The 12,816-nt window shown below is 35.7% G+C and overlaps 1 protein-coding gene across 1 annotated transcript in view; it reads left to right on the forward strand.

The window, feature by feature from the left end:
* The window catches only part of BRIP1 (BRCA1 interacting helicase 1), a 119,053-nt gene that overhangs the window by 34,221 nt on the left and 72,016 nt on the right, over positions 1-12,816 (forward strand). Inside the window, exons 14-15 of the mRNA XM_059829351.1 lie at positions 6,365-6,524; positions 7,291-7,412. Coding sequence (XP_059685334.1) covers positions 6,365-6,524; positions 7,291-7,412 — 282 coding nt within the window. The remainder of the gene's footprint in view (positions 1-6,364; positions 6,525-7,290; positions 7,413-12,816) is intronic.

Below are 12,816 nucleotides of genomic sequence, written 5' to 3' on the forward strand. Positions count from 1 at the left end.
CTCTCTGAATGTAAGGGTTTTCAGTAGATGCAGAGGAAAAAAAAGCCTCTTATTTGTTTGGTTTTGACACCTGTTATTTTTCTGTCAAGATACAAGCACTGCATTGAAGAAAAAACATTTGATAAAACTCAATGTATAATTTTGGTATCTGCACTCCTCTGCCTCCTCCACTCCACTGCCGCCTCCTGTTGCTTAGATAAGATAAAAGCACTCACTGAAGGACTGAGTTACTCAATGTCTTGAAGCAAAACAGAGTTTATGAGATCAGTGGAAGAAGAGGAGAGGAAAGATACAGAAATTAATGTCTTCTCTTACTGAAGAAGGTATAAATTATATTTACATCTAGTATAAAATTTAAAGAAAAGCTTTTTAAAATGTTAGGCACACTGCTGGTGAGGTCTGTCTTCAATAGTATGTTTTTAAAAGACTTTGGTTCATGCACATTCTTAATGATAGATGAAAAACTTTTAATAAAAAATTTTGCAAAGAGCAAAAATTATTTAATACTATTAAGTTTTATTGTTAGGTGTTTGGAGTACTGTCTCTAAGTTTTTGGGTTTTGGTTACTGAATCACTTAAAATATCCATCAGTTGCAGATTCGCATCTCCCGTGGTCTATTTTAGAATGTATTTGTTCTCTTTTATAATGTGTCATTGAAATTGAAATGCTGGTAAGACATTAAGCGTTGCATACTTTGGAAAGGTATAAGACCTTATTAATGTATGTTTAAAATATGCAGGGATACCTGTTTCATTTTCCGATGTGTGACTCAGATGAGCATGGAAGAAGCACTAGTTTTAAAATTAGAGCACCATGTGTTGGGAAAAGTTTTATTGTTTTATTTAAATAAGAGTAGATTTTAGTTTTGTTCCCTCACCCTCGCTAGATTTCTAGGCAGTTGGAATTGCCTTTGGATACATTTTCCTTACTTTGTGGTTGATTTTGCGTACGTGGGGAATTTATGGCCTTTTTCACAATTCAGTTCGACAGGTTCTCTTGTCTCTCTCTGAATCTAATTATGGTTGCTGAAACAGTTGTTCATCCTGAATGTGGAGAGAGGCGCAGCTGGGTGTGGGTACATATGTCCGCAGCTTCTTAAAATGTTTTTGGTATTGCAAAGTTAAAAAAGAATAAATCTGTAAATCAGTTCCGAAGTTATGTAGAAAAAGAAACTGTTTAGTGAGATAATCTGTGATTTCCCTAGTCTGTGTACTAGGACAATAACATGATGTATTTCAGTTTTGTAGATGGAAAAGTATATTCTTCTCCATCTGCTAGAGCTTTGGGGGCTCCCTATATTCCATGTTTGATGTCCCTAATCTGCATGTCTGTAGTGTTCTAGTTTAGTCTAGGTTACCTTTGGAAATACTTTCTATAATCGGTGGTAGGTATTCAGCAGGGGATGGCCCAGGCCAGTCTTTTCCATTTGGTGTTTCTGAAGACACTTCAGGTTTTACAAACCATAGCTGGAAATGATCTTAAGATGTGTATGTCTGTATTACGTTTTTAAAAAAAACAAAACACACTACTATGTAACATAGCCTTGAAATTAAAGGGAAAATGTTTGTATAGTGAGATTTTTAGCTGCTTCTGAAACTGACACCACCTCTTTCTCACTCCATTTCATGTAGATGAAGAATTTTGGTGTCTGTATGTAGAATGTGCATTAATGGACTGATAGTTAAAAGATGATGTAAGAGTACATCATTATAGCAGCCCTGTATGTCTTTGTGTGTCACTTTTACATGTTGGTGGATTGGATGATGACCCTGTTTTCTGCAAGTGACTGCCCTTTTAGTCCCAAATGTAGCATAGCCCTCTTAGTTCTACCAAAACGGAATCCGGTGGAGTAAGGCCTGTTGCTCAGCCTCTGGGTTGGCCGTAGATGTCTGTTTTCTGTTTCTGAAGTTTTGTGCTGACTGCGTGTAGAACTTCTATTTGACCCTTCAAACACGTTTCCAGCCCACTGGAGACACACTTTGATTTGAAGCAGTGCTTATTCAAAAAGAAAATTCTGGTAGCAAACACATGAAGAGCTCTGCATGGGAAAAGGCTTTTAGATCAATGTTAGTCCCTTGGGAATTTCTGACTTTTTGCACTAACAGTGGTGCCAATACTGTGATTTTTATTAAGAAAAACCTAATGGCTGTTTCCTTTCTCCTCCCCAGCTACCCTTCATATCTGAGTAACAATGAAAAGTGAAACTTCATATCATTAAAGAAAATATTACGTACAAACAAGATGAAAAAATACCGAAGTTTGGAGAAGTGGGTTTTTTAGTGTATGTATAATGGCAGACTTTTAAGAGGGTTACAAGATATTTGTGTAAACTTTGTGCACCTTGAAATACCTTTTGTTCAGTTATTATTATATAAATGTATGGCTAACAAGACAGCATATAGTTTTAAAGGTGCACAAGAATATACAATGCAATTGTAACTGATAGTTATTATTAAATAGTTAATAATTGTTAAACTAGCCAATAAAGGCAGAGTTATTTTACTCTGCTGTTAGGTGCTGCTTAGGTCATTATCCTTTTTGTCCTGTACTGCTCTTGAACATCCTTTCATATTTTTAAGTCTTCCATTGCTTCCCCAAGCACTTTTTGATAGAGGGGTTATTTCTGTGATGCCTTTTTACTCTTCTGGTAAGGTACAGTCCATTCATTACATGAATCAATGCTAAAATATTTAAGGAATAATCTATGTAAAGAAATTTAGTAGCAGGTGCTTGTAGCAGGACAAGAGCTAGGGAACTGTAAACCAGAGTAAGTAACTCATCATGTTACAGCATTTTCTGTTAGACCTTCCCTCATCTCAGGTAATTTCTACTTCAAAAATAACTGTCAGAAGGTAATGAATACTGCAGAAAAAGTGCATCCCCAGCAGCTTCATTGCTGCAAGTTAATTTCTCAACTTTGTTAGGATGCTGTAAATTACAACGAACTTGCCTTAGGGTAAAATACATTAAACGAATCTTTGGTCTTGCTTCATGACATGGGAGACCCCTAATGCAATTTTTGGCACTGTATAAAACAGAGCGGCAAATGGAAAGGGGCAAAGCTTTTCCTTCATGGACACGGGATGAGAGGATTTTGCCTAGGAGTGCAACATAATGGCAAGAGATGTTGAGACAACAGTTTCCCCCATTCCCAAACTTCAAGAGTACTTCAAAAGCTGCCTGAAAAGGGGGGTGCTGACAAAGATGAATGGTGAATCTAAATACTGAGCTCATTGTTTCTATGGATCATAGCTTACAGGTGTCTTTAAATTGCAGAAAGGAAGAAAAGGAAAAAGCTATCAAAGTAAACATCCTTCAGTGCATGGGAAGATGACAGATTCTTTCTAACAAGATTTTCTGCTCTCCTGGAGGAAGATCATTTGTTAATAAACCATTTGAGAATCCATTTTTAAGGGATTTAATAAAATATACACAGACTGCCTTCTACTGCAGAAACCATTATTCCCTTGGGTAGAAAAAGTGACTGACCGTGGGCATTAATGGTTGCTTCCTGTGATTCCTGGCATTATATCTTGCTCCCATTTGCACTTTTTCAACATGAAGTGAAATAACTTTTTATGAGAATCCTGCACTTGATTCCTAGCTCTTACGAGGCATGTGTGTGTTCTATATTTTATTTATTTGTATTCAGTCATGTCTATCATTCTCGTCCTTTCAGTGTCTGTGTCTACAGCATGGGTATTGTGTGTGTTTGTGCATACTTTCCTGTGTACAAGTAAGTTTCCATATCTAGCAAACTCCATGAAATGGAAGAGGTAATAGCTTTTGTGTGAATTAAATGAATTGTTCCATTCTTGCCAAAGATTTTCATGAATAATTCACCCATTTCCATCAGAAACTATAGGTTTTCTATTGTGATGGTTGCTATCAATTAAACAAGAAATCTGAACCTATTATGGTCCAATAGATACTTGCCTGGAGGGGCTGGGTAACCCACAAAAGAGCAAAGATGTTTTCTTAAGAATTTGGAGGAAGGTTTTCTACTGCCATCTTTCCAACTATGAATATAAGTTATCCTTCTTTCAAATACGAGAGAAATACAGTGGAACTGAGGGATTAAGTAATTTTTGTAAGGAGTCTTGTCCTTTCTGAGACTATTAACAGACTTTGATTCTCTTAATTTAAGAAACAATTTTTCTGCTAAGAATGCTTCAAAAGGGTGTGTTTGTGAAAAAGACCAGTTGATTTCAGTAGCTGAGATGATAGGAGGAGGAGAAAGTCAGGGGCAAGTGATCCTTAGAAGTCAAAGCATGGATAGTTTTATGTATGTGAATGTCAAATTCAGTTATACCTACACGTGTCATGTCTACATTATCTTACTGGCCTCCTTTTGTCATGCATGGTAAACAGCAGGCAGTGCTAGAAGTGAATTTATCATAGATTGCTAAATGAATGCCCAGGGAGACATTAGTTTCACAGAAGGAAGAACAAAATCTGGAAAGCTAATAATATTACAGTCACTGGCAGCTGTAACAGATCCCAAATGGATGTACTTAGAGGCATAATTTGTTTGATTCTTTTCTTTACTAGAATTATCTCCATATCATATCCAAGAACTGAAGGCATAGTGGCAGGCTGTGGATGGCAAGATGGACAGTCATTGCTCATAGTATTACAACCTTTTATATAAAAAGAGATTACAGACAGGATGTTGCCAGGAAATGACAGAGCTGGTAGAGAAGGGGACGAACAGTAGGACAGATGCATTTAGAAGAGATTATTTATTCTCCAGTAACATCTGTATGGGTAGGAAACTGTTCCTACTATTCATCATGTAATCCTGTGCTTGCTTGAGAATGGTGTCACATCGGTAGTAAGCAAGTGTAATTCCCTGAATAGAGGCTTGAAAAAAGCTAGTAAAAATTCAAGAATAACATAGTATTTGTCCCCTCTGAATCATATGTAACTCAAAAGGAACCAATTCAAATACTTAATGCCAGAGAATAAGTTCAGATCTTTAGTGTTGAGAACATGGAATACGCAAGGGTTACTGTAAACAGTTTCCTATAAATTTGCAAGTGTTCTCCCTGTAAAGTCAAATGTGACAACAATTAGTCACCATTAGTTCTGCTTCACAATAACACTTAAACTCTTTATTTGGACATGGAACGGATTAATTTTGTAACAGTCGTGATCCTGAGATCTTGGCTGGAGTGCCTCAGAAAGGCGAGTGGGTTGGAGTTAAGGGATGCTGTGGCTTTTTGAGCAATGAACTGAGGCAAGTGCAGGTTCCAGATGGAGCAGTTTATATAGCCTGAAGCAAAATACTGAGAAAATCTTCAGTGAGTGGAGCTGAGGGAAGTACAGACAAATTAAAAGCATAACCCTTATTACAGAATCTGTGAATTTAAAATCTGTGTACATATGAAGCTCAGTAACGCTGCTGCTCAACAGTGACACACTAGTGATCACTGAACAGTAAAAGGAGTGAAATAACTTTATATGCTTCTACCCATTGAACCAGATCTACTCAGTTCATTCTATAATATGTTGGTTGCCTTGCTCTTGTCTTGAGGGCAGTGCTGTGCACCATCAGACAAACATGTCAGGAGAAGGAGTGACTTTTTTGCTCCCTGTCTTGATAAAATTCAGTCTAGAAACTGGTGAGAAAAGGGCATGCAATTACTGCTAACTGCAAAATGACCCCCATCCGTCTGAATTCAGTTTCTGTGGTAATTTTAGACTTTGCTTTTTGTAATGCAATATATATTTTCATTACACTCACACTCAATGTGGAGCAAGCTTATTTGCTTGCAAGATTTGAACATGTACTGATTTGGAGTAAAATGTGCAGAGTTCAGAATCTGGTAGATACAACAAAGCTGACAGGCCCTTCAAGAAGCAGAGCAGGCCATTGATAAATCCTACATCAATACCTCCTCCCCCAACTCATCTATGTAAATTTTAAAACATTGAAATATTGTGGAAATTTAAGATACAAAGCCTTGTTTCAAATTAATTTACAATTTGCTTCCAGTCTTACTCATGGATCTCTTACTTGGTAATCAGGAAAACAGGTAATTTCCATTTTTCTTTGAATGACATTCCTCTTGCTTTGAGGAATACCAGAAGATGACTCTTTAGTCACCACTCTCATAGATTTAGAGTTTTGCTCTGATAACTCAAAAATCTGCACTGTTTCTACTTAACAAAATTAGTGGCCATCCTGTTTACAAAATGTTGCCTTGCTGTGGAACAGTGTATGGTAGGGAAACTTGTATTCATAAATACAAAAACTGAGTAATATAATTTGACTAAAATAAGTGTCTTTGTGTGCTTTATTTGAACAGTTCAAGTGATTGACCTTTCATTACAGTTCTGGATTTTTCTGTTTGTTTTCAGCTGTTGGACAAATTAAAAGATCGCTGGATGCACACTGGCTTATGGAGAAACCTGGAACTGGTTAAGACAGTCATTGCAGAACCTCAAGGAGGGGCAAAGAGTGACTTTGATGAACTGCTGAAAATATACTATGATGCAATAAAATGTAAAGGAGAAAAAGGTATGTTCTTCAGACATACAAAGTAGTTGATACAGACTCTTCAAGTTTTGGTTTTTTTTTTAAAAAAGGGATTCTTCAAGTGCTTAACAAGTAGAATAAGGTGTAGACAGTTAAATTAATCTTAGCTTAATAAGTTATTGTGGTAAAGGAGAAAAATTAACTGCTATGTGTATTGTTGCTTGAGGATATAAGGAAGTACAGGATGATGCATAATCCTAATAGTTATATTCAAAAGGCAGTGAGCTGTGTAAGGATGTGCAGTTGTGTGTCAGGCAGGGCACAGAGTGGCTTCTCAAAGAATCAAACTTGTAGAACGTTGCATAACTGTGATTTACCATCTTATATTACAGCCACTATAGGATTTCTTCTCAAAATACTTACATTTTAGTATAGAGAACAAAGAATGATAGTATGTCAAAAAATAAATAGTATGATTTTTGGAGTGCAAAAGTCAAGGTTCAAAATTTAAAATTTTGTTGTAGATACATATGGTTCTTGCATAATTAAGTACCACTATATTATACAGTGCGAAATTATTTTGCTAGTTGATATTAAAAAATCACAATATTATTGATCAAAGTGAAGTTAATCTCATCCCTCTAACAAAGAAGTCTGTATTTTTATATCCACTCACCTTTTCCAGACTGATAGACAGTGTATTATGCTATATGATGTTTAGCTCTTTAAAAGATGTTGGTGAAACTTTCTTCTGATACTCAGTTTATCACTGGGAATGATTTGTATATTCCTCTCTGGCTTGTTCAAGATGGAGCACTCCTTATAGCTGTATGCAGAGGAAAAGTTAGTGAAGGCTTGGATTTCTGTGATGAGAATGCCCGTGCAGTTATAACCATAGGTATTCCGTTTCCAAATGTCAAAGACCTTCAGGTAGGCTATAAATTGAAAGAGTTGTACTTTATTTTTATGTCATGTTTAAAACACCAAATATGCACAAAATATTCTTTCTAAATGTTTACCCTTGGAATCCCCTCAATCCCATTTGAATTCTTTGAATTACCTTCTACACAGGTAAGAGGAGGAATAGCATAGCATGTCTTGTGGACTCATTTATGTCATCCTAAATAAATGTCTATCATGTTAGATGTATTATAAATTTTTGTCTGACATTGCTAGGGAAGGCTATTTCATTGTTAGAATGCTCATTAACTTCATACTCTGCCAAGCAACAGTATGTGTTTCCATCTTCACTTGCCTGTTTTCATATACCAAAACTTACGTCATTTGTATAGAAATGAAGTTACTTCCTGACTTACTGTGGTGGGGCATTGTGGTTGTGAAGGTCTAGGATAAACCCTAGGAAAATACTAGTCTAAGTAGAGCATTCAGATTGATCAAAAGATTATTTCAGAAAATAGGTGGAAAGATAAAGGTGTGAAATCATAACATAATGCAGCAATTTATTTCACACACTAGATCATTATTGATTGCAGTATATCACCTTTCTAATCCCTATTGTCTTCTTTAGTGTAACTATGTGTATGACACTTCCCACTTAAACAGAGTGTGGAATTGTAAACCTTTTCCAAGCTACTGCTGCTTTATTAGCTCGCAGTTTTGAGGTATGAAATTATGACATAACATAACCTCTTCCTGGATACTGAGGACATTACTATTTTGATAATTCAAGCTTCAAGAAGGCAACTAAGTGCCTTCTAAAAATAGTATTTTGAAGTGCCTCCAGTTACAGACATGTGAGACTATTTGTATTTTTCAGCAGGTGGCCAAAGTAGCATCCTGTGGCTTGCACTGCTGTGTAATTATCACGTCACGTTTCCTTTCTTTCGACTTCAACAGGTCTTTTTTTATGGATAGATGATGTTCCGTTAGAATAGGCACTTCATAGTTGAAGCCAGGCATTCATAAAGGAAAAGAAAGCCAATGAATATGGAAAAGTGTTTTTCTAGACTTTCTTTCTACTTACTGAAAAAGAACATTTATTATTGACTAGTTTGTAAGACTACTTTTTAGTGGTCTATGCATGCTACTTAGGTAGTCATCCAGTTGCTGGCACACTTCTTCCCAGTGATAAGAGCCACTGTCCCTGCTTTACCTTACGTGTACCTTTTAGAGCTTTTTGGGACTACTTTGTGAAGCTAAGAAACAAAGTGAAGTATCACAGAATAAATAAATACCAGGAACAGCTGGATTCTGGTTATTAGGAATGCCAAATCAAACAAGAAAATCATAGGTTTGCACTTGAAAGCCCAAACAGACTCAGCTTTGGTTTGAGAGATGTGTTCTGAGCTTAAGTGAACAACCAAAGACTTCTTTGTTGTCTACAGCGTGTGCCTAATTACAGCCTTGATGGAAAAAAACCACATCCTATAAGGACTAGTAAGGTTATATTAGTGGTGACTGCCTAGTGCAATGTTCTTTCAATGCTTGCATAACTTTCTTTTGAAGCACTATTCAGCCACAACATTTTAAGTCTTAGTAAAATATAATACGCTGTACTTTAGTGTAAAAACATTTACATTCAAAGAATACTTACCTCTCTTTCTACAGTTAGAAATGCTTTGTTTTAGAAGCATATGCTGAAATGATATTTTGGAAATACTTGGTCTGTAGTATGGCTGGAACTCTTACAATTTACTTCAAATGACTTCCAGAAAGTCAGTGTGTTTGTGTTCTAAATGATACAAAATTAAATTGAAAAGAATGTGTCAAGGGTGAATTATGTTCATAGTGGATTATGTTCCTTAAGATTAAAATAGTATATTAGATTTTACCTTGAGTTCAACCAAATATGTAATATAGTAGAATCACAGGCAGTACATCCCATTACTGATAACTACATTCCAAAAAATCAGTGTTGTGCTGAACTATTTTTTTTAATTAGACTGAAGAAAACCTCTAAATTTTTAAGTAGGGATAGAAACACTAGCTGCCAAATTGCAAGCAGCTAAAGGTTTGAGTGTGTATATTTAGATATGGTGATGCACAGAGCACTGCAGTGATCAATTCTAGATGAGAGAAGGGCATGCACCAGTCTCTTAGCATCAGATTTGAGGAGCTGTCTGGTGCACGGCAGTGCTCCTAGAATAATGCTAGAGGAAATTGTTTTTGTTGTAGATGTGTCTCTTGCTCAAGAACTTGGATCCAAAATAATATCCAGTTAGCAGCACTTCCCTCTAAATTGAACAATGTTTTGTTTTGTCCAAGGCTTTAGGTTTATCAGATACCCCAAAAAGTTCTGGATTAATGCACGGTTCTTTTACTAGTTGAGCTCAATTGCGTGAAGAAGGATAGAGTGAAGGGTAGTCACTCTGTTTACTGAAGATGATTAATTAGTAGCTTTGTAGAAACATAAGCAGAGATACAAAAGAAATTTGGAAGGTTAAGCATCTTTTTCAGTGGCATGTCAGCTCAGGAAAGGAATTGGAATTACATTTTTAAGGAAAACTGGCTGTTGATAGTGAAGATTGGCATGTAAAATTAAAAATAAAAAGAGGGGAGGGGAAGGAGGATGGGACACAACACCACTTTTCACCTGAAACTATTCTTTTCGGATATTTCTGGGAGAGCTGATCCAACAGTATTGCTTCCCAGAATGGAATGAAACAAACGTATTATAAAAGAGTACAGAAAAGTAAGCGCTACATTTTAAAAAAAATTGTTAACTTTGTATATAACCAATGTGATATCCTATTTTTAATAGTCTGTGTGTATTAACAAATGCAAATTGTTGTTTATTACTTCCGTCCCCCTACACCAACAGACCTTACTTGAACATTAGAAAGGAAAACAAAATTTTATTTCTGTACACTTTATTATAATTCTTCTAAAAGCTTTGGAGTTATCTTCAGTGAGTAACACTTCATAGAACTGAAGGAGTATTAATTTCTCAATAAGGAAAAAAAAAGTGCATGAAACTTATAGGGATTGGAAGGGATGTTATAAACCATGCTCTCATGTAGCCTATAGTTATTAGTATTACCTGCAATGAAAAGAGAGTCTTTATTAATTATAGACAACTGATTGTCTATAGTTAAGCCTTAATCTGTTGTCCTAACCAGGTGGAGTTTGGCTGGCTGTATTACTGTTTTATTAGCAGTTAGAATTCAAAAGTCACAAGTCCAATTGCCGGGGGTTAAATGATACTTGTGCCATCCTGCTTATGATGCAATTTCATCTTCTAACCATACCTTTATAATCAGATCTAAAATCCTTTGGAACTGAGGTGGGAATAGAGTTGGCTTTTAAAGTGAAAGCTGATGTTCAAATACTCCTTGCATTAAACAGTAGAAGTAATTTATGATACAACTATCAGGAAAAATATGATTACAGTATTTTATTCAAATACCTTTTCCTATTCAGGATTGTTTTCAAAGCTTATCAGTAGTGCTCATCATACTAAGAAGATATGAATTCTCCCTTCCAAGCACAACTGAGTGATTTTCTTTAGGGTGGCTGATTTTATTTAAGTGTTTCTCCTTTTTAACAGTTTTTTCTGTTGGAGTTGTTTTTTTCTCCTGGGGTTATGAGAATCCACATTTTTAAACATTAAAGGACACTGTACAGTTTATCTTTTTTTGTAAGATTTTAGAAACGTTAAGTTCCCAAATGAAACAGTTGAAGTTTATAGGATAGTTAAGACATTTGCTTTTATGATATAGTCGGTTCATGTTTCTTTAGATTTTGGAGGCTAACTGGAGAGCTGATTAAAACCTGGAAATTTTAAAACTTGCAGCTTTGAAGTTTTGGGAGGAGCTTGAATTTTGAGCAGACAGAAGAAAATTCAAAACACAGTGACACAAGTCAAGTTAGACCTATGTAGACATAAAACTGTGAACACAGGTACATCTGCAGCGTTTACATAGCAAAGGTGCTTTGTAGGTATACTGAACGAAGAAACTGGTAAGATGATTAATAATGACATCCCTTTAAAATAGGAAATGCAAGTTATTAACAATTCCCTTGGAATATCCATGAATGATATTCTTCTGGGATTGGTTTAAATCACTAAAAAGTGCTCTGCTTCTACATGAAAATACACTTGCATGTCTGCTTTTTGGGTTAACAGAAGTCCTGTTAAGACTCAATTCTATAACCCCTTACTCCTGCACATTGCTTTTACTTGTGTGAGTAATCCCTTTAATACTTCTAGGACTGTGCACAATCATAAGGGTTTGTAGAATCGTACTTTTGGAGACCAATATTTTATGTTGGCAGTTTGATGTTGGCTCATCTCCACTAATATTACTTGTCTGTGATCAACCTGCTTTCTTAACATGTTTTATGATTTGTAACTTGATGCTAATACCAGTGAACTGTAATATTAGAGAACATAAATAATGTGACAGAAAAAGATGTGTAATCCCATATACATGTTATCTGATGCTAACATACTATTCATTAACTTCTGTTATATATTTTGAACTGTAGCATTTCGGATCCAGACATCGGTCTTTACTTGGGCAAGAAACTCATTGTCGAGTGTGATGTATAATATCCAATTTTATTTTCTCCATATGTTTGTGCTAAATATATGCCACAACTTCTGGTATTAAATGGCAAGCATTTGGTCTCCTTCAGTAACTGTATGCTTTTATAAGTTACATTATTTTCTGTAGAACCTTTAAAGAGTACCATTTAGTTTCACTTAACAATTTTAGGCATATAGTATCTTACATTCACTCATTTTCACAAAGAGGAGAGTCTAAAACACTTTGTCAGTGTTCGGGAGAAAGAAATGATTAAGAAGTGTACTTGATAATAAACAATACTGATTCAAGAAAGAGAGGCCAAAACCCTAATTCTGTGTTACTGAAAACAGTTTCATATTGCTGAAGAATCATGTTGCTAAAGCAAAATATATAAAAGAAATGTTAAAGTATTGCTTAAAGCTATGGTACTCTCAATGGTAGGGTTTGGCTCTAGTAAAGCAGGAAAATTTATTTCAGAGCCAAAAATGACTTCTTTGGCTGTGACCAGGATTTCCTCTGCCCACCTCTGGGACCTGAAACTGGAGGTAGGAAAATCTGATTTTGGAGCCAAGTGTGACTTGTTTAGTTCAAGTCATAATTTACTGTTCTTACCTCGGGGACCTGAAAATAAAGAAACTCGCTATGAAATGTTGATAATGGGCGACTCTGAAGTGCAAGCATTAAGCTAACTTTCCCAGAGAGCATTTCTTCACTTCCACCTTTCCAGATGCTTTTGATCGTAGTACAGTAGAGTGTACTTAATCATGTAACAGCTAAAAGAACTTTACCAAAATATAGAGGAAAATGCAGTCAAACCCTTTTACATCAATAGATGTGCAAGGAAA

Source organism: Gavia stellata, chromosome 25 (genome assembly GCF_030936135.1).
Source record: "Gavia stellata isolate bGavSte3 chromosome 25, bGavSte3.hap2, whole genome shotgun sequence".
Taxonomy (NCBI): domain Eukaryota; kingdom Metazoa; phylum Chordata; class Aves; order Gaviiformes; family Gaviidae; genus Gavia; species Gavia stellata.